The sequence below is a fragment of the Chamaea fasciata genome, unplaced genomic scaffold, assembly GCF_029207755.1.
Source record: "Chamaea fasciata isolate MVZ Bird 193981 ecotype frontalis unplaced genomic scaffold, bChaFas1.0.hap1 SCAF_6, whole genome shotgun sequence".
Taxonomy (NCBI): domain Eukaryota; kingdom Metazoa; phylum Chordata; class Aves; order Passeriformes; family Sylviidae; genus Chamaea; species Chamaea fasciata.
The window spans coordinates 62219172-62240759 of record NW_027094091.1 but is presented as its reverse complement, the minus strand read 5'-3'; the positions used below and the strand labels follow the sequence as shown (position 1 = coordinate 62240759).

Below are 21588 nucleotides of genomic sequence, written 5' to 3'. Positions count from 1 at the left end.
TCATTTCACCACAAACATTTTTCTAGCCTGGATACAAAACAGCATGTCCTTTCTAGTTAGGTGACCTAATTATTGCAAGAATTTAAGAAAGCCAGATGGGTCAAAACAAGCCCAAGTGGTCTCAAGCCTGCCAATTTGCTGAGCTTATGCTTCCATTATATTTTAATAAAAAAATGTCCATCATTCTTTGCCAGAGGTGCACTAATCTGCTGTGGTGGTTGTTTGTCATCATTTTTATACAAGTCAACCAGGTTACCTCCCAGTTTGAAAATAGTGTGGATAACAGGCAGTACTTGAAGCAACACAGGCCTGATTAACAAGAAAATTCAAATACTTTTAGCCTGTCCCTCTCCTTTTCCTCTTGCACAGTACTATGTTAATTTGAATATGGACTTTTCTCACACATCTCTCACACACAGGCAGCACCTTCAGCTCATCAGACAAGAGGACCCTTACAATTAGCTTTTTTCCAGGACAACATCTTCTCTTACTACCCCACCCAGGAATAAATAGAAAGAGTCATTCCACATAAAATTATTACCAGGCTCAGACATACCTCCATTTCACCTGTGTTTCATAGCAATGCACCTTTACACATCACAAATGTCTCTTATGTCTAGATGGAGAAACCATTTTATTTCAAGATCAGCTGAAGCCTGTGGAAAGCGGACACAAACACAATCTTCTCTCATCTAGACTTTGCTTATTTTCTTTGTCTTAGCTATTTTAGCTGTGCATAATAGTAACTGGAGAGTCTGAATTCTCCTGAGATCTAAATACAATCATTGCTTTTAAAGAGGTAAGACAAGTTATTATAACCAGAGTACCATATATGAGATACTTTCATTTTCCATACACAGGAGAAAGAAAACCTCCTTTTAAGGCTGACTGGATGAGAGCAGTCCTGTCCAGTCCGCAGCCAGAACTCCAGCAGCGTGCCCAGGTGGCCAAGAAGGCCAATGACACCCTGGTCTCTGTCAGGAATAGTGTGTCTAGGAGGAGCAGGGAAGTATGGTACTCAGTGCCATGGTCTAGTTGACAAGCTGGTCTTAGGTCATAGGGTGGACTTGATGATCCTAAAGCAATTTTCCATCCTAGTTAAATTCTGGGATTATGTGATTCTGTGGTATCTGCTTAAATCTCCATGATGACCTTAGGACACTCAGTTGCTATGAAGGAGATGAATCTCCTCCAAAAAACTGCAATTCAAAATACTATTTTTGTGCTGAATAATTTTCTTGGGGATGGTTTGTATCCCATTGCCATTTTATGTGCACAGAATTGTCACTGTAACTGCCACGCCCCCACCTACTCCCTCCCCCCTGCTATTACAAGTGCTCAGTCATTTATGATTTACAGCTCTGATGATGCAAAATACAGCAGGGTTGTTAATCATGAATATTTTTATTGATTGAAGTAATTATATTAATAATAATTATTATTATTATTAACAGCATTGCAGAAAATGTTCCAGCCCGAGCTTTGTGTGCAGGCAGAGTTTGACCCTGGGATAGAGAAAGGAGGGAAATTGTGCCTTAAAATCTAACAGCCCACCTTATTGAAAGATGAGACATATTGAAAGATGATGTATACTGTAGTCTCCTTGGTCAGATGCCATGTTAACCTAATGCTAAAAAAATGGAGAATTCCAAGCCTTCTAATCTTGGTAAGCTGAAATCCTCTGCGGGTTGCAGAGAAAAAAATTAAACTTCTTGGCATTTTCTGTGAATTCCAATATTGCATTAAAAAAAGGTAAAGAAACTGTAAGGGTTAAATATTTTGTGGTGGCTTTTGTTTGATTTCTATTGGTGTTCTTCGACATAGCAACTATAAACACAAGCAGGGTAAAGAATGCAGCAAAGACATTATTGACAGCCACATCCTCTCAATGTGTTTATCCTAATGGGCACTTAATAGCAAAGTGCTATTCAGCAGTGACAGATGTGCTCAAACACAACTTAAATAAGTAGCCAAACAACTTTGATTGTTATTTCAGTACATTTTTTTTAAAATGTAACCACTTCAGAAGTGAATATAAAAAACTTACATGAGCATGGAGAAAAGTAGTTGCTGAGCATCCATGAATAAACTTTGCATTTGCTCAAAAGTCTCAGTATTTCCATATATAGAAGGAATGCCAGAACCCCTAGCCCATGTAATTGCTTGGGTTTGACCTTAAAAGATCATCTTGTTCCAATCTCTTGCCACGGTCAAGGACACCTTGCACTAGACCACTCAACCCAAAGCCCCACCCAGACAGGCCTTGAACAGTTACAGGGACAATCAGTATTTTGGTAATTACCATTTTCTGATTTTAACAACCTTTTATTTCATTATACCACCAAGAACAATAAAACTAATAAGTATTTAGAGAAGTACTAGGAATTTGCCTTCTGGGCAGGATGATCATCCTCATGTTTGGTGCTTAAACCACACCAGCAACCCTTAACTCTCTATTAGTTGTCAAAATGCAACAAATCCAGACTTATTATATATTTTGTTTGATCTGCATACTATCAGTTTTCCCTGTTCTTTACACAGAAGAGATTTGCTGCTAGGGTTTTTATATATCTGTACATGCACTTATATAAATATTATATAATTTCTCTCATTTATAAAGGAAGCCTGAGAAAAAGAGGAACTTTAAACCAAGGAGGATTAAGACAGATTTTTTTCTCTAATTTACTGCTATTACTACAGATCTTTTAATAAGCTTCCTATCAATAATAAATACAACTCAAATTCCAATGCATTTCAGATATAATCTAAATAAACACTCTTGCTCCTGGAGACTGGTCTCTTTATATGATAGAATTCTTGAAGCAATGCACATACCAAATACTATTACTGTGTGTTGGTACAGAAATCCCCTCTAGGAAAACCTTATGTGTTTTATGATATTTGGATGCCTATTGCTACCAGATAAATTCACTGCAATCTACTTTTTCTAGAAAGTCCTCTCTGCAAACAATGGCTCTTTAAATCATTGAGACTATCCATGTGACATAGGCCAGCAGGCATAAACTGATTTAAGGGTTTTAAATTTAAAACAGGTTGGTAATCCCTAGTGGATGATATGACTGTGAAAATGAAGCTTATCAAGCTGCCCTGCAAGCCTGTAGACAGAAAGCAGTCTGAGCCTGAATGTCTTATATTTCCTCCTCTAGAAATGAGGAGAAACAGCTATCTGCATTTATTTATGGAGGAATCCACACCACTTGGAGGGGAGTTACATATTCTGCCGATGATTTTGTAACAGACAGCAATGTTTTATCCAGGTCAAAAGAAAAAAAATCTACAAGTTTAATAACTATTTTCAAACTACCAGACTGTACATTTTTAACATAACCACCAGTCCCACTGTCCACCTCACACACTCTGTGTGCCCAGACTGGAATCAGATAACCAGGCAGGCATGAGCTTTGTCTTTAGAATTGCTTTCCTGACCCTCCCATTTCTGTGAAAATCCAGCAGTGGGGACGTTTAGCCATGCAAGTCAGCCCTTTCCATGCTGTACGGGCACCAAAAAAAGGCATTGGGAATTCAGGAATCCAGTGGAGCTTACAGTTACATTGTAATTACAATTACATATCAAAAACTTAGTGCCATAGAGGCTTTGAGGGATGTGCTAGCTAGATCCAACTAAAGAGATAGAAACTGGGAAATTCAGTCACGGGCAGGATTATCAGGATATGACATACTCTGTAAACATCTATGTATACTCTGCATAAACTCTGTATACTCTGTAAACATCTATGGGCTGCGCAGGATTAGTACGTGGGTGAGATTTTAAGGGAAATGGAGTGAGAGCCAAGAGGAGTTAACATGAAGTGATGGTGAGGGAACACGGAGAACAGGGCTAAAAATGGACACTGAAGAAGAGAGAAACTGCAAGGGGATGATTGAGATGAGACAGAAACAACCTGGTTGAGGAGGAAGTTTTGCCCTTATGAACTTTAGGACTGTTACTGCATCCTGGCTTCAGAGTCAGACCGATCTTGCTGTTTTAAAGCACCAAGAGGACCAGGAGCTGAGAGCAATCCCAGCACAAGCAGTACCCACACTGACAAAGTGCAAACCTGGACACAGTGGGTTTACTGAGGTGCTGGCAAAGGGATCCATTGGCAGCCCTCAGCATGCCAAGGTGACAAACTAGGATGAAGATCCAAGGACTCCTCTCAGAAGTGGCTGGATATTGATTGGAGGCACAGTTATAAAGTCAGTCCCGGGTCAAGTCTGAGAGTCAAAGAGGACAAAGAGTCATAGAACTGCCAGCTCCAGTCTGAGCGCCTGGAGTGAGGGGGAGTGGGAGAATGGGACCCAGGTGAGGCTTGTGGTGCCAACAATGTCTATTAGTGAGAATGAAAGGTAAAAACAGGGAAGAGATGTCAAATATTTAATGAGGTGTTACAACTTCTTCCTCTCAATAGCAGAGGGCAGTCTCGATGAGACCCAAGTCCTGTTGGTATTCAAAGGTTCTGTAACAAATCTCCCAAAGCGAGGTCCTGGTATTTCTAACCAGTAGAGCAGCATAGCATGAGCTACTGATGTGTAAATAAGCTGAGAATCTCTCCATTGTTCAGGTGTCAACAAATGCCTGTACATCTGTCAAATATCCCATCTACAGCACTGTGAAACCAATAAGGAGATTAAAGTTTCCTTGCACACAAAGAAAACAAATGGAGCTTATGCATGCAACAAAATTCTTGTTTTTTGGGGGGTAACATTAAGCAGGAATTTTTGTATCTAACATTAAAAAAAATATATATTTTATAAGATACTTTACAAGTCCGATTCTCCGGAACAAATATATCAGTTTAATGCTCAGGTTGACTTGGATTAATCCAAGTTTTTTACAGTTCTCGCAAAAAATATATATCCTATAAAATATGCATCTGCATAAATGCCAAAAATACAGCATTTATGGCCATCTCTTAACACTCCTGAAACGAGCACTGGGGGTTCAAAACCCCCTCATGTTTCTCAACTGTAAAATCATCAACCCTACAAAGATCTCGTGTATGACAGGCTAACAAAAATTAGCTTTGAAAAAAGGAACCAAAAGGACAGCGTTGACTTTTACCTGAGCAATATTGGTCACATCACCCCCACTGAAGCAATGGCACCATAACATAAATGACTTTCCACCAAGCTTCAGGACAGAAAGAAGCCCCACTATGGAAGGACGGCATGCAGACAGGGAGAATGTACCAGCAGGCTTGCTCTTTTCTAGGAAGCTCGAACATTTCTGTACTACTTTGCAAATAAAAGACAGGCACACTTACAACAGAGAATATAGCTAATACAAAAATGTAGCTGCTGTGCAGAGGCAAAATAAAGCTGTTTTTCTGGAAGATGCAACATTCCTTTTATTTTGGTGTCATTTACAAAGATAAAGCAGTTCATTGCAATTTTTGTATTTACATAAATTCAGAATTCAGCTTGAGGTCAGAAAAGCTGATTTTATTGCTGTCTTTCAAGTATACACTGCTGACTTCAACTGGCTTTGCAGTGTAAAAACAGCACAACAAATTTACATTTTTCTTGCAGAGATCACAGTGGAAGACCCATCACTGAATTCCATGATTTGTTCACTGGGGAAAACATTTATGTGCCAAAGACAGGAAGACCTCAGCCTGCAATAACCCATTAATTAAGTGAGAAAATAATTCTATAGACCAAAAGCACAAAACCAAAAAAGGACATTTTAGGTTTCATGGGAGTTACAATTCTTTATTATAAAACATTGCAAAAAAAGGTGTTGGATCATTTACTGAAACTAACATTTGCATAACTTTTTCAGTGCTTTGAATTTGTATTTGAAACATTTGAAAGAAATAGTAAGGGAAAACAATATCCTTCTTTTTTTTTCTTTTTTTTTTTTTTAAAACATGCCTGCGTGGCAAGAATGCTCCAGGTTTGACAAGGGTGGTACCATCTATATACATTTAGGAAAACATGCTTGCTGTGGGTGTACAAAAATAAAATTTATTTGTTAAATTACACATAAATATAAGGTACAAATGTATTTTTAAAATACAGATAAAGATAATCACACTTGCATTGTGTACATATGAAAATACAGTATTTTAATATTCAACATACACAGACACATTTATGATAAATGCAACTAGTTGGCAATGCCAGTTCTCCTCAGTCTATTTTTTGTTGGGTTTTTTTCTCCCCCCTTCCAGTTTTCCATAAATATGGAAAAATAGGCTTTTGGAAACAACTAATTCTGCCGGACATCTTGCAGCAGCTTGTTAATTTCTGCCACCAGCTCACTGGCATCCATGAGTTCATGTTTACCATCACTGAGGTGGTTGAGCACATTGTCAAAATCATCTTCCTCATAATTCTCCGGGATCTCCTCCATGGCCGGCAGCCATTTGGACGAAGGCTGCGCACCCGAGTGAGTCCCCAGGGCGGGCCCGTTGTTGGCAGGGTTTTGGAAATGTGTGCTGGCTGCCCAGGCTGCCACGCCCGGGGGGTAATTGACAGTCTTGGCTGGCAAATGTCCCTTCCTGCGCTCCAGCGAGTTGGAGCGATCCATCTCGCTGCACTCCGTGTAGGCGTCCAGCGAAGGAGGCAGCAGGCGCTGGAAAACGCTGCTCATTTCGGAGAGCAGGGAGGAGGTGCAGCTGTCCCCGGACTCCTCCTCGCCCTGGCAGTCCTTCCCAAAGGTTGAAAAGCTCTTCTTCTTCTCCCCGGCGTCGGCTGCCTGGGCATCCTCCTCGAGGCCCTGATGGTGCTGCTGCTGCTGCTGCTGCTGCAGGTGCTGCTGGGGTGCTTGGAATTCGTCCCCGGGGATGAACATGTTGCTCCTGTAGTCGGAGGAGGGAGAGGGCAGCGGGGGCATCCAGCACTGGTCGGAGTGGCCCAGGACCCTGCACTCCTCCGTACACAGACGCATGGCTGCAAGAGAGAAGACACCAGGAGAGTGAGCATTGTCCCCTCCTGCTGCACACTGCGCCTGCACTCGCAGGGATTCCTGCCACCAGGACTGAACTTCCCCAGAGGTGTTCAAATCTGGTGTTTGGGTTCACCTTCTGTGTGCAGGGAGGTGGCAAATACAAACGGTCTGGTACCTCCATGGCCAAGAACGAGAACAACCAATGCAGTTCATGTAAGACAGTAATGCAATCCCTCAACTAAGGCTGAAGATAAACATGTAAATTCCAGGTGGAAAAACAAGCACTTGTGACCACTTGTGGCTTGAAGCCCTTTGTACAGTTCTAGCTCGTTAAAAAATATAAAACAAAAGGAAAAAATTTCTACCTTCAAGTGCTCACTTGAGGTTTAGAGAAGTCTTCCACATGCAACTAGTGAGGCATATCAGAGCGATCAAGTGGGAATAAATGGACAGAGGAAATAAAGAGCAAAGAATAATAACATGCAGAGGTATCTCCTTTTCCATTAATCAACTCCTTTGTTCTGACAATGAGGTGTATGTAGAACACAAGGCGGTCCACTGCCATATTACCTTTTCAACTAAATCAGTTAAATTTTAATCCACTATCAGAATACCTAGGGTCTGATTCCCAGCCTGTGTGACTCTGGTGTTTGTAGTGGATTTATACTCTCAGGTGCACTTGCAGCTCTGTAGCTCAGGTCACTGGCCCTTGCTGGCTCAGGCCTTGGCATAAGGAGGGCTCTAACCCACTGGATGGGGATCCAGGTCAGCCATGAAGGCTGAAGAGCACAAGACAGCAGAGCTGCTCTCTCAGCTTCTTGGTTTATTGATGCCTTTCAGGTAGAAGCAGTGAGATGGGGCAAATGACTGCAACCCTGAGTGCTACACTGGTCCAAACCAGCCCATGAAGGGGCACTGTAAGAGTCCTTTGCAAACATTCCAAGAAGTTTGGGACTGGTTCTTGGAAGCAAAGACAGGAAAAGCCCAATCAGACAGACCTGCAGAGAGGGATGTGCCAGGAGAGACACTAAATTTTCCACTCCAAAGGGAACTGATCATAGGACACAAAGCCTGGCTTCAGGCTAGGTGTGTGTGCCTGCCAGATATGCTGCAGAAGATCTGGGTGCTGCTGGGACCCTAACGGGTTTGGGTCACCAACTTCATGAGACAGCTTTCAGAAATGACAGACTATTTGCATTATGCATATTTTGACCATAAGAAACTCCTGCCCTAATCACTTAATGGTTAGATTATTCCACACAGAATAGTTTCTTGTTCTTTCTCAGTATACACTGACTGCATAAAGAAATGTTTGCAGTCATGCCATGGAAGTTTTCCTTGCTCCCTCAACACATTTCCCATCTGGCTCTGGATCCACTCTGTTTATCAAAAAAAAAAAAAATTGTAGTGGTGTAAGCAGAACTGAACACAGTATTTCAGTTTAGGATGTACTACTGATTTATAAAGTCCTACTCTCATACTGTCAGCACTATTTATTTTTGCATTTTATACAGCCTATCATATTGTTTGCTTTCCTAATGGCCTTTCCATTCCTATGAGTATAAACTTTCACCATGTCATGCATGCAACAGTATGAATTTCTTCAAGATTACAAGCTCAGACTGCAGCCTGGATATTGTACAATCTATTGCAAAATAATTGCTGATCCAGGAAGTTTCAAACAAACAAAACAAACTGGAATACATCAGTGACTGAAGTTTTGATACAGTGACTGAAATGCCTGCAAGTGCTTGTTCCCATGTATGGCATTTTGCAGAAAATGCCCAAGAGTTAGAACTGTCAAAAGACATCTAAGTGATCCATGACCAGTTCTCAAGTCATTCCAGAAGGTGAGGATTACACTTCTAATTAAGAAGACTCCTTTAAGACTTCTTTAAATTCACTAGATATTTTCAGTGGTCTAGTATTTCATTAGTAGCAAAGTTTGTCTTAGTTGCAGTTTTGCAGCCATTGTTATCAGGAATGGTTTTGGTTTAAAATAATAAATTCTGATGCTTGAACATAAGATCAAAAGATAGTCTGAAGTAACTGAATGGTGACACAATGTGTCCTTAAGTCAGCAATAAATTTAAAAATGTCCAGATGCAAAGCAACTTTTTTTTTTCTTTTTTTTCTTTTTTTCCAGAATTTAAAGCTTGATGGTTAAGATTTAAAAAGAAAAAGAAACAAGTCTTTCAAGAACAGTTATGGAATTTTCTGACCCTGTAATTTGTGGAGTTTTGAGGGACTAGCTCCATTCTTTTCTTGTTTCACCCTAAACAGACAAACTGAAAGGACCTTCCCACAGCACTTTTGCCTGTGTTCAGACTGACAATGTAGAAACCTTTCAGAATGGAGAACAGGAAACCCTCAGGAAGTTTTCTTTTCCTGTTCATATATTTGGATTGTAGATCAATTCAGCTCTCATCTGAACAGGTTTAACAGACTTATCTGAAGGATTAAGGCCACACATAGCAGTGAATGGACATCTGGGTGAGACGAAATATCAATCTTGATAGCCCAACCCAGTTCCGTCTGCACTGAGAGGAGTTTCCCTTACTTTGAATTTAATTAGCCTGGCATTTTTGGAAATCCCGTCCTTAGGCTTACTGTTTAGAGAAGGAATTGTAAGAGCTGAAAATGGGTCACGGGCATTTCAGCCAGCTAAGAGGACAGCCATTCCTGTCTGCTGGCAGCCCGCAGTTGCCCACTGTAAAGGGATCACTCTTCCTTGGCAGCAGCAGGGCTGGATGCCAGTGCAAACACCATTGCACTTCAAGTTCCCCAGGCCAACTGAGAGCTCCAGCAGACCCCTCCCCGCCCCCTTGCTAAAGCATAGGAGAGAATGAGACATGCCTCATGCTAGCTGGCAGCTGAATAAGTAGTAGGAGTTAGGGAGGATGAAGATAAAAATATATTAGAAGTCTAGATTTAAGTTAGTCTAAAAAACAGAGTAACTCTTCAAGGCCTCCAGTTTTGAGCACATTTGAGGAGGTAGGTGAACAGCTGCAGATACAAGACCTAGATTGTATCTTGCTGATATAAGACCTAGATTGGAGCAAGATATCCACAGAAAACTTTAAAGTGTGCAAGAAAACCAATTTGAACTTTTGGCATTCTGTCTCGTCTAGCATAACAATCCTGGTTAATACCATGGGCGTCACTTTAGGAAGGCCATGTGCTGCACCACTCCCCAAAGCAAAGGGCCTCCATTTATAAAATTACTTTACTAAACTTGTTAAATTTATAAACTTGGTTCAGTGAACCCTACTGAAATAATATGGCCCTCTGGTTATACAGAGAAAACTAAATATGATCTGAAGTAAGAACAAGATCTAGGATACAACCAGAGGCTGTATAATTATTAAAGTAATTACAAAATTCTTCTGTCTGTACTAAGCATGAATTCCCATGACCTTTTATTCAACTTTTATTTGGGCATAAATTTAAAAGCAGTACTTCATACACATGAATATGTATACGTGTGTTTATCCTACTGCCACTCACTCTTTTCTAATTTTTCTTTCTTTTCTGCCTTCTGCCCTTGAATTCTACCTCTTAAAGTCCTGCTTCCAGAAATTAGGGTTGGAAGATTTAAAATCCGGGAAATATTTCAAATCTTCCCTTGCTATTCATTTTTCAGTGGGAAAAGCACTTTTCTTTCTTCTCCATCCATATTTCTAGTTCACTTTCACACTCAATTTCTAAATGGTAAAAGTTTGTATCCTATGGATCAAATCCACTATGGAAAACCTATCTCTCAAATTATAGTTTACTGTATTTTTAACAAACCACAACTGCCTGGCTTTGCAAAAACATCCACCCAGTCATTAAAAGTCTAAGGACTTGGAGTAGGTCATACTTTTAGGAGGAATCTGGAGCCAGCTCATGATGTGAGTAACAGAAAAAGTAGGCATTGCTCTGGGTAGATTTGCAGTTGTAGCTGAGGTTTCATTTTAGTAGATACATCAAGGTTTCAACTTAGTATCATGAAGCAAAGCTAAAAAGGAAGGACTTGAAAGCTAAAGAATTTTTGCTTTCTTAGTAGTAGTTTTATCAAAGTGACAGCCAGGCAGAACTGTAAATAAACTACTCAGCTTCCATTGTGCTCTTACCTGCAGGAATTCTCCCATCTGTAAGGAAAAGGTCACTGAATCCTTCCCCAAGAAGTCTGTCAATTGGAGACTCTCTCCCCAAATCATAGTCACTGTCTCCAGCTTCACTATCACCCCGGCCACTGTCTTTCAAGCTGAATTTATCCATATCTTGTAGGGCATATCTGTAAAGAGAATTATGGAGAACTACATTATCTCAAGTATGCTATAGTCTACTTCTTGTTTAAAAATACGTGCCTGTATTTTCTGATACATTTTCTGATCCATTTTCTGTACATCCATGTGTAGCAGAACAATCTGGATTCTTACCTGTAGCTTCTGGAATACTTGTTCCCTCGAAAACTTGGCCTTGGTTGATACTGGCCCTGGTGAAGCATCGAGAGAAGCTGAGAAACCTGCTAAAGTAAAGGTGAAAAGACTGATTCCTTGAAATGAAAGCTCAAGCTCCTAGCCATGAAATCACTAATTTGCTTCTCAGGTTTGTTTGTGGTTTATTTTTTTTCTCCTTTAAGATTTAATTAAATCAAATTCCTGCACATGTATAAGGCAGTACAGTAGATTATTTGGTAGTGTGGTGTCTGACACAGCAAACATCTGAAGACTCTGTAAAATGAGGAAGTTCACTGCTGTTCATTATTAGCCTCTGAATTAATAATAGTTTATTCCTTAACAAGTAAAACAAGCAATTAAACAGAGGTGGAGTTTTGTTTTGGTTTAATATATTACAATCAAGCCTTTACCATTGCAGGATCCTAACTCAGAATAAAACAGCTTTGCTTTACATGTAAAGAGTTACCAGGACACAGCTCTCATTTATTTAAGCCATGACCCAGCATCTGCAGTAAAAAATGAGACAGGGAGTCTCAAAGTTTGAGATATGATGATCATATATTACTGCAGCTGTACTCGAACTGTGCCAGAGTGTTTTAGTTCGGCACCCCCATTAATAAAAGAGTTTCCTGGATTGTTTCTGAATATAAATACTCAGGCACTCTTTCTCAGATGGAGCTGTACAGAGAGGAGGGAGAGGGAAGGCAAGGAAGAAAGAGTGAACAGTTAACCAGTGCAAAACACTATGTTCCACTCCATTGTTTTGACCTTTACAGGGAAGAACCAAGGAATAATGCTATTAACAAGAGATTTAACACTGTTCCTCAGGGTAATGGAATCTCAGGGTAATTGGAGTAAAACTGAAAAGCTGTGCCATCAAAGAGAAATTCATGACACATTCCCATGAGGCACAGGCCTGGCTGCCTCTTGCTCTCACAGATTGCATGCAGGGGGGTGTGCATGCTTCCAAATGCACGTCTGCATAAACGGGTGTGCAAAACCATGCTCTGGACCTTACCTCGACAGCCGGTGTAGCATGGGTGAGCTCCAGAGAGAAATTTTCAGGCACGTGGTTCGAGGAGATGGTGACAAGGCTGTTCAGTGATTGGTGGCTGTGGTGGCTCTGCCGGCTGCTCATCTGACCCCTCTCCAGGGCTGGGGACGATGATGGAGAAGCTCTGTGGTGGGATCTGATGGGCAGAGTGCCATTAACCGTGGGCACCAGCGTAATGTCCCCTTTGTGGATCTGCCTGGAGGGACGTTTGGGATGGTGCTGGTAGGTTGATTCAGCCACACGACAGTTGTAAGACCTGGTGTCCTTTTTCTCTCGATTGCACCTCGTGGCAAAGATAACCATAATCACCAGTAACACGGCACATATTGATCCTAAGGATATAATCGTTATCATGGAGATGTCCAGGGAGGGTTGGCTTACCAAAGTTGCCTCGGTGCTTGAAAATGAATAAACGTGCTCTAAAATGGTACATTTTAGAAGTGCTTTAGTACTAAGCTGAGGGCTGCCTTTATCCTGGACTATCACCAAAAACTCCCATTGTTTTGCTGGAACTGATTGGACACTCACATTGATAGAGATGTCACAAGTTTGGGGATCCATCACAAAGATGCTGTTTTCCTTGTCAGCTGCTATGGAGCAGCTGAGTTCAGAGTTCATACCAGAGTCTCTGTCTGTAGCCCTTATCCTGGTGACAAGAAAGCCAGTCTCAGCATCTTTAGGGATCGAGATTTCTGCTGTGCTGTTGCGAAGTGCCGGCCCCACAATGACGGGAGCGTTGTCATTTTCATCAATGATGGTGAGTACGACCGTGGCGTTGCTAATGAGTTGCTGGCTCCCTCCATCCCTAGCTTGAACCACGAAGGCAATTTGATTTACTTCTTCATGATCAAAGGTTCGCAGGGCATAGATCGCCCCATTGGAGGGATCGATGGTCACATAGGTGGTTATAGAACTTCCCAAAACAGAGTTCTCCAAAATGGTGTATGTCACCTGCCCATTGTCGCCCAGATCTGGGTCTGTGGCTGTGACTGATGTGATGTATGCTCCAGGAGAGTTATTTTCCAAGATAACAACTTCATATCTGTTTGTCTGGAAGCGGGGTGGGTTGTCATTTTCATCACTGATTTGGACAGTAAAGTGTTTCACTGTGGAGAGACTTGGCGTTCCCTTGTCCTCTGCTATTACAGTCAAGATGTATTCAGATCTCTTTTCCCTATCTAGAGTGGCATTAGTCAAGATTAAATAGTTATTTTCATAAGTCTTTTGAAGTTTAAAGTGGCCGTGCCCATGGAGCTTACAAACGATCTCTCCATTCACACCAGAGTCCTTATCCTGCACTCTGACCAGGGCAACAAAGGTGTCCAGGGGTGACCCCTCAGAAATGTAAGCTACCTCTTCTCTCTCTGGGGACATCAGATTTACATTGATTTCTGGCTTGTTGTCATTCACATCCACAACTTTAATTATAATTTTGCAGTGAGCTGGAATAGAATTTGGCCCCATATCCTGAGCCTGAGCGTCAATTTCGTAGGATTTGGTTATCTCATAGTCCACTTGCTTCAGCAGGGTCAGGTGACCTTTTTCAGGGTCTATCCTAAAAGTTTCCATAATCTTGGCAGACACATGACTGCTAAAGGAGTACACGACCTTCCCATTGGCGCCCTCATCTGGATCAGTAGCATTGAGGTCTATGAGCAAAGTCCCAATAGGAGAGTTTTCCAAGAGCTGAATAATATATGACTGCTGCTCAAACACGGGGCTGTTGTCATTGGAATCAGAAATGCTGATTTTCAGGAGGGATGACCCAGTTCTCTGAGGCACCCCTTTGTCAGAGGCAGTGAGTTGGAGTTCGTAACTCGACTTCAACTCACGATCCAGCTCTCTAACCACAACCAGCTCTGCATACTTAGCACCATCAGTCCTGGTTCTCACATCAATGCTAAAAAAATCGTTTGCAGAAAGGGAATAAGTGTGAAGAGAGTTGTCTCCCACATCTGGATCAAAAGCACTGTCCAAAGGGATCCGAGTTCCTACAGCTGCACTCTCTGAAATCTCAATAGGGATAAGAGCTCTGGAAAACTGCGGAGAGTTGTCATTAATATCCAGCACTTCAACTTCAACATGGAAAAGCTGCAGATGTTCAGTGGGCAGAGTGATCACATCAAACTCTATGGAGCAGTTTAAGTTTTTCTGGCACAGTTGTTCCCGATCAATTTTAGCTCCTATGCTGATTTCTCCATTATCCTCACGGACTACAAGCAAGGGAGAATTTCCCCTCTGCATGGCTCGAAACCGAACTGAGGAAGGGTTAGGCATTTTTAACAAAACATCAGCAACATCCTCCGATAGTCTTGCAATTACTGATCCAACCCTCTGCTCCTCATAAATCCTGTATTTCAAATTCTTGCCCAGCGCAGCATTATTGCAAGATACCATGATCAGTGCAAAAATGAACAGAAAGTGCATTTTACCGCCGATTCGGTACATTTGTAAGTTTTTGCAATTAATTTCTCCCGATAAGTTAAAAAGCAATTATTGTGCCTTCCTTCGGTACCTTAAATCCAAAGCACATCTGGTCCTTCCCAGCTTGAAAACGCCTCTTTTTAGCCAGCCAAGTGTTAATTACTTACAGATCAGAAAACTTTCTGCCTTTTTTTTTATACACACCGTGCCGGGACATCCAGATACAATCTGTAAGCAATCCACGCTTTCTCATTTGACTCAGCGCTCCTCTTCCAGGCTGCGATGCTCCGGGGCAGCGTGTTCCTCTCCCGCCGTCAGCATCCAGGGACCGCCGGGAGCTGGCGGGAGGGATCCGCAGCCCGTCCTCTCGGTCCTTCTCCGCGCCTGCCGCCGGACTGAACGCCCTCCCTCGCCGGCTCCAGCCTAAAATCCTCCGCAACTTCACTCCAAGTCCCCAGACAAAGCTTTTGCCCGGCCTGTGCTGAGCCCGGTGCAGCCAATCAGCCGGGGAGGAGAGAGGAAAGGAGGGAGGGGAGAGAAGGGGAGGGGAGGGAGAGGAGGGGAGAGCAGGGCAGGGGGCCCGCAGCCCGGCGCGCCGGGGAGCGCTGGCGGCCTCTCAGCCAGCACCCGCCAAGGATGGGGGCTGGGGGGTGCAAATGACTAATGGGCAACTTTAAATCAACGTCTCTCCTCCCCACCCCCCGAATTTTCATGGCAGTTGCAAGCGGGGTTTTGTGATTTTAATTCCTCCCCTTCCTGCCACGAGAAATGCGATCGAGCTCCTTTATTTACATACTTTTGGGTTATACCCCTTGTTTAACTCGCCGGGAGCTTTTAAGTGGGTCTGCTTAGTAAAAGAGCTGGGGGTGACGTCTCGCTATCCGTGCCGCAAGAGTCTTCTTGCTGCCTGTTTACCTACAACCTGCATGTTCCCAATGTATCTGCTCCTGCCCGGAGCCCTGCGAGAGCTTCTCCACTCCACGAAACCTGTCCTCCTTCCCAAGGAGGGAACATTTTGCATTCTCCCGTCCTTCCCCTGCTGCCTCTCGCAGCATCTCTGCCCTCAGCGCCGCCGCCTCTGCCTGAGCTCCCTTCCTCTGTGTGTTCATGTATGTGATTGTCTCTGAGCTTTTTTATTTGCAGTTCCAGTGCTACTTCAGATGATCGTTTTCATCCTATTTGAAATAGCACTTCATGCTCCACCGTGACAGTCTGTGCTAAGCACACCTTCTACATGCCAAGTATTTTAAAGGAAAAGAAGCCACAAGACAGATTGTTTAGAAAATGGCAAATTCGTCCCCTCTCTGATGTTGCAGGAAACTATTTACACTCCCACACATTTGCACACAAAAATATAATCTTGTGTCTGAGTCGAGCATGCATTTTGTGCACACCAGAAATTTTCCAGATCCATGTGTGAGCTTCAGGCTGCATTCAGGACGTGGAAGCCGATGCATTTCTTCTCATTTCAAATGTATCTATTTATGTGACTTCTGCTTCCTCTTTACATATGCTTTCATCATTTTATCCACAGGCTTGTTATGTTCCTCTTTGTTTTTCTGCTAACTCTGTCCATTTGTTTATTAGCATTGCCCATAAGGATAGCATCGCTCCTTTATTGTTCTTCTCCCTCTCTTATGTTCCCCCCACGGCATATCCAAAAATGTAAAGAGTAAATCTCTTATTTGCCCAATTTACTTACTCTCAGCAGAGCTCAGCCAAAGTCACTAAGAAGGTTTTTGCTGAAAAAGAAAGCAGAGGAGGCTCAGTGTGAACTCTCCTTCTTTTTAAGCATTCAAAAGCATTTTATAAGCCATTGTCTCTTTTTTTTTTTCTTCCACAAACTAGCACCGTGTGGCAAATTGTGCAGAATAGAAATGCCCATAATGAATGTATTTAGTACTGGGTCACGCTGATGAACATTCTGCCCCCATGAATAATACTGTTTTACAAGTTTGCAGCCCTTTCAAATTGCTGATCCCCAAACCCTATAGGCAAACTAGAAAAGCTAACACAAGCAACTGGGACTTTAGAAACCCATAGCCATCTGGCCTAAATCTCTAACAATCCAAGCCAATAATTATATCAATTCAGGCTTTAGTGGACCCCTTTGCAAACACCAAAAGAGCAAAGAAAGGAATTAGTGACCATTCTAAGTTCTGGTGGAGAGAATTCAAAGATAGTATAATTCCATTAGTTCATGGACAGCTTTTTTTGCAGCTCTGATAAATCTTCCTAAAACATTTTTCCAAAGTACCAGTGTAAACTCTTTTCTGACGATAATTGGGGAAAGAGGTTCAATTAAATGCCGTTCTTAGTGTCGATAAAAAGTATTTTGTTGATAAAAGAAGTCACCACCCCTTTACATGATGAGTACAGGAGATGAATAATTCATAGTAAAAATAATTCCACTGCTTTAAAACTATTATGTATATTTTTTAAGTGATTACATGTTCTTCCAAAGAACTATTTAGTAGACTTAGATATGCAGAACTTGCTTCATGCAATTTTTATCACTTTCCAAGTAGTAATTCCACTTTGTCACATTGGTCTTTCTCAGAGACACACTGTATAAATAATAGAGAGCAGGATACCTACCGATGGGAACTACAGCACCTCTTTACTTTTTTCCCTTTTTGAATTTATTTTTTATTTTACAACTTTATCAGTCACATTGCATGCCATATTATCACTTCAGTCCACCCTGTCTTGCAGCTGACCTCTTGCACTTACAATGATGATAAAAATGTCATTGTCACAATAGTCCTTACCTGAATTCTGAACTAAAGTAAGGAAAAAGTCTCAATTTTTTTTTTTTATTTTTTCATTTGATAAGCTGCAAGTGAGGAGGAGCATATCTTCAGACTGCTTACTTAGATGGAGCAATATTTAAGCGTGTAGAACTTCTAGAAATGATGCTTCTCTAGGGTGGTTAGGAGCAATCACAGCAGCCCCAAGGCTGGTACCTCCAACATCCCGTGAAAGAGTTTTGTCTGAAAGTCTCTTAAACTCCAGTCCACCTTTGACATGACAGACTTCCCTCACAAAGAAAAGAGAGAGTCCCACGTGCAGGCAGCAGATGCTTCTTAGTGAGTGTGGTATTGTGAGTGCTCTTGGGCACATGACAGGAGTGCTGCTGGCCTCCTGGAGACTAATCTCAGTTATTCCCACCTAAAACAGACCCATTCCCCACAAGGCTCTTCCCAAAAGTTGCACTCCAATTCTTCACTGTTGTACCAAAGGAAAAATAAACTGACTCTAAATTGCACTTTCATTTGCCTACAGTGCTGCTTCAGAAACCACAGCTGCACAACGGATTAATTATTTTTCACTTAGCTGAAAGGAGGTTTATTTCTGTGGACAATACACTTTAAAGTCTGTCTTGTTACTCTGAGGAGTTTTACTGAGCTCTCAAGCCTATATTTTCCTCTGAAAGTTTATGATCCCCTAGATGCACAATATATATGCAAAAATTAGGTGAAAAAGAATTTTACTTTGACGAACTATTTTGATAAATAGTCCCTCAGCAAGGATGGGAGAGGAAAAAAAATCTTAACAATGATAGAAACACAATAAAATTAGCACCTCCTCAAGACACATACACAAAAATGAGGTTTTATTCATTTCTGTATGATTTATTACCTTACGTTGCATTGTGTTACAAAATGTCACAAGAGCTATGCTCCACTGCACAAGACAATGCAAGATAAAATTTTATTTGACACCTGTGCAATGAATGTGAAAGACAAGTCTTCCTAAGTCAGTAGTGTATTTTAAAAAAACATTTTCGTCACAATGAATGACAAAACTGAGGAGCTTCGTCCCTCCCTCTTGCTTCTCTCCCTTTGCTTCTTTCTTCCTCTCTCCCTCTCTCTTCCTCCATCCCTTTTCAACAAACCTGTTTCTCAAAGTAAAACTAATACTTCCGTCTGCTGCAGCAGGAGTCCAGAGTGAAGAGTATTCTTGTAGCCAAATGTGTGTTGCCATTTTATATTCACTCTTGTCCCAAAAAGCTGATCAAAGGTCAATGTGATACTGTTCTTTGGAGTGGGTGGAAGGCAGCTGACATTTCAGTCCATTTTTTTTTTTTTTTTGCATAGACAACCATATAACAGAACTCATCACAAATTAATGGTGTGTTTGTCCAATCTACTGTCTCATCAGTCACGCTTTTACCTGATGTTCTTCTCAGAACTGAGGGACATCAGCGTCTAACTTACTTGAAAAGGTATTAAAGGCAGAAAAGACCATTGGACTATAAAAAATATGGCCTCTGCATCACGAACTTCTTAGTCAAGGCCAAATATCTCCAGCAGAGCACACATTTTGATCTGTGGAATATTAAACAATGTGTCTCAGACAGCAGTTTCCTAGTTCACATGAAAAGGCAGTCAAAAATGGGGTCAGGGATTCTGGCAGAAAAATCAGAAAAGCAAAAAGTCCACATAATGTTATCAATCCTGACCTCCACAAAACTTGTATCTTGACTATATACATGTATACCTAAGCCTTATGGTACTTCCTGCTGAAGATAATCTGTTCTAACAGTATCTGTTCCCATCAGAATACTGCCCCTACTGTACAGTGTCTCCATGAGCTGTCTCAAAGGCCACTCTGTCACCCCAGAGGCATTCAGAAGACTTTTGGTAAAGGTAATTTAAATAAGTTAAAGGTAATTAAAAAAGTATTTTCCTCTCACAGCAAACAGCCAGTCAAAGCCCTGGAACAAAAGTCCAAAACTCAGAAGAAGGAGTAAACAGTGAAATTAATTCCAAACCCTGACATTTAATTTTCACTTTTTCAACTTGCTTAAAAATAGATCTGATGGGTCATTAAAATACATCAAACCACCAAATTCTATACACCTGCTGATGGCAGAGAAAGTTTTTGAAATGTGAGTTTAAAATTAGGTTTTACATTATCATCAATCATCGTAGCAAAGGGCAGGGGATCATGTTTTCTGCTACATGAGTAAATTTCCAAGGCAGTTTTGCAATGCAGCACTGCGTATATAAATTGTGAATAAACCCATATATGTCCCATGCATGATAAGTACCTAGATATTCAGTCTATTTCTGCACCAATCAAACTTTTATCTCTCAAAGATTTACCAAGTGAAAGAGAGAAATATGCATCAGCCTTACAGTTTACTAGATCTCTGTTATAAAAAAATGCCTGCAATTATCAGCAGATGCTTTTGAATTTTTTTGAGGATTAGTTAATATGGCACAGTATATAATGGAAATTCCATTGTTTGATCATTTTAATGCATTTGTCATTTTGTTTAGTTATTTCCTTGTAAAGTATGAAGTAAAATGTCTCTAATTGATAGCTGTTTATCCAAAACTGCCTTTAAGAGCAACACATACACTAGAGCCAAAAGAAGGTTTGAGCATTATGGATGTTTGGGAGAAAAGACACCAGTCAGGACTGCAACACAATTCTTTCCCACTACACCTAAGCCAAAAAAAAAAGTTGTGTAGCCCTGTTCTGCTTTCTTACAAAGCCACCCAAACCGAGCTGTAGGTCCTGTTGTGTACAGCAGATATAACCACCCATTTCCTAAGGCATATATTTTTTTCTTTCTTATCATCTCTGTGACTGAAATACGTAAAATGCAGAGAGCCAAAGGCTTCAGAGGGCAGTGGCCATAACTTTTGGTTCATGCAGAGTGGAACTCAAGGAACACAGGTACTTGCTCACCTCCTGTGATACAGCCACTATGGGATGAGCTGGTCACTACTGCAGGCAAAAACCCCAGACCTCTTTTTCCACAGGGAAAGCACCAGAAACAGCTGTGCTCTCAGCCTGAGGTACAATAATCAGTCCTACAAGGCGGTGTACTGGCATTGTTGGAAAACATCTGCTTTTATTCCAGATATTGGCAAACTCATATACCACGTGCACTGGAATTTGAAAAACTTTATAAGAATAAAATTGAAAGGCTTTCTATGTCTTAAACTGCTGCTACTCTGCTTTGACAAATGTGTTGGTCTTGTACCTTGCAACACACTATCTAGGATGTGATGATGCTTTCAAGGCCACTCTTTATAAAGAGCAGAAAGAAGCAGCTGCATTTGAGATAATTTTCTTTGCAGGAGTGAGGTTTCTGTGAAATAAAAGATTTGAAGTTTGGTGTAGATGTGAATTTAGTCAGGGCTGCAATACATAGTCTGTCAAATTACTGGCTCAAGCCAAGCTTTTCATGGAGCTATAACATCCTCCATTACTCCTGGGAGTTTTAAAAAAGGAGCATAATTGGTGTTTCAAGTGTCTTTTTACCAGAAAAAGCACATGTTCAGTCTTCCACTGACAGCCTAAGCCAAATGGTCCAGATCCACTCATGTACCTACTTCCAGCAGCTGCTAGTGACTAAAATGTTCCAAGGATGTCAGGGTCTCTCAAGAAGGAAATGGGTCAGTCATCTTCAGCACAGCCAGAGTGCAGCCATGTCCAGCCATGGTGGAGCCAGAGGTAACTCCAGATGTTTTAAGATGCTTTTTCCTTCTTTGTAGAAATGGTGCTGGTGGATCTGCCAGCTTTAGGTTGATGGTTGGACTTGATGGTCTTAGAGGCCCTTTCCAACATTAATGATTTTATGATTTTGATGCCAAGGCTGACAGGGAACCAGCCCAATGCCCAGAAAGATTTTGAACAGATTCAGAGACACTTAAAAATGTCTTGAAGAGCATGAGCCCCATAGGACTGCAAAGCTGGACACAAAATTTTGTGGCAAGAAAGGACGTTTCATC

General features: G+C 41.5%; 1 protein-coding gene across 2 annotated transcripts; it reads right to left on the bottom strand.

The window, feature by feature from the left end:
- Positions 1 to 5364: 5364 nt before the first annotated feature.
- On the bottom strand, positions 5365 to 15281 carry PCDH18 (protocadherin 18). Of its 2 annotated transcripts, none has more exons than XM_066186631.1 (4): positions 12377 to 15281; positions 11338 to 11426; positions 11029 to 11192; positions 5365 to 6915 (listed from the first exon to the last, which is right to left on the bottom strand). In XM_066186631.1, exons 1-4 carry the CDS (start codon positions 14858 to 14860, stop codon positions 6233 to 6235), a joined length of 3420 nt encoding a protein of 1139 aa, XP_066042728.1. In that variant the 5' UTR covers positions 14861 to 15281; the 3' UTR covers positions 5365 to 6232. The 2 variants fall into 2 exon arrangements, with proteins under 2 accessions (XP_066042728.1, XP_066042729.1); XM_066186632.1 differs by having other exon boundaries at positions 11338 to 11423.
- Between the last annotated feature and the right edge of the window lie 6307 nt (positions 15282 to 21588).

Excerpts from the sequence above, each read along its gene's own strand:
- PCDH18 (XM_066186631.1), bottom strand. The coding sequence starts at position 14,860 with ATGTACCGAATCGGCGGTAAAATGCACTTTCTGTTCATTTTTGCACTG. Across the intron at positions 11,427-12,376 it reads ATGCTACACCGGCTGTCGAG|CAGGTTTCTCAGCTTCTCTC; the intron begins GTAAGGTCCAGA and ends CCTTTACTTTAG. Across the intron at positions 11,193-11,337 it reads AAGTATTCCAGAAGCTACAG|ATATGCCCTACAAGATATGG; the intron begins GTAAGAATCCAG and ends TTCTCTTTACAG.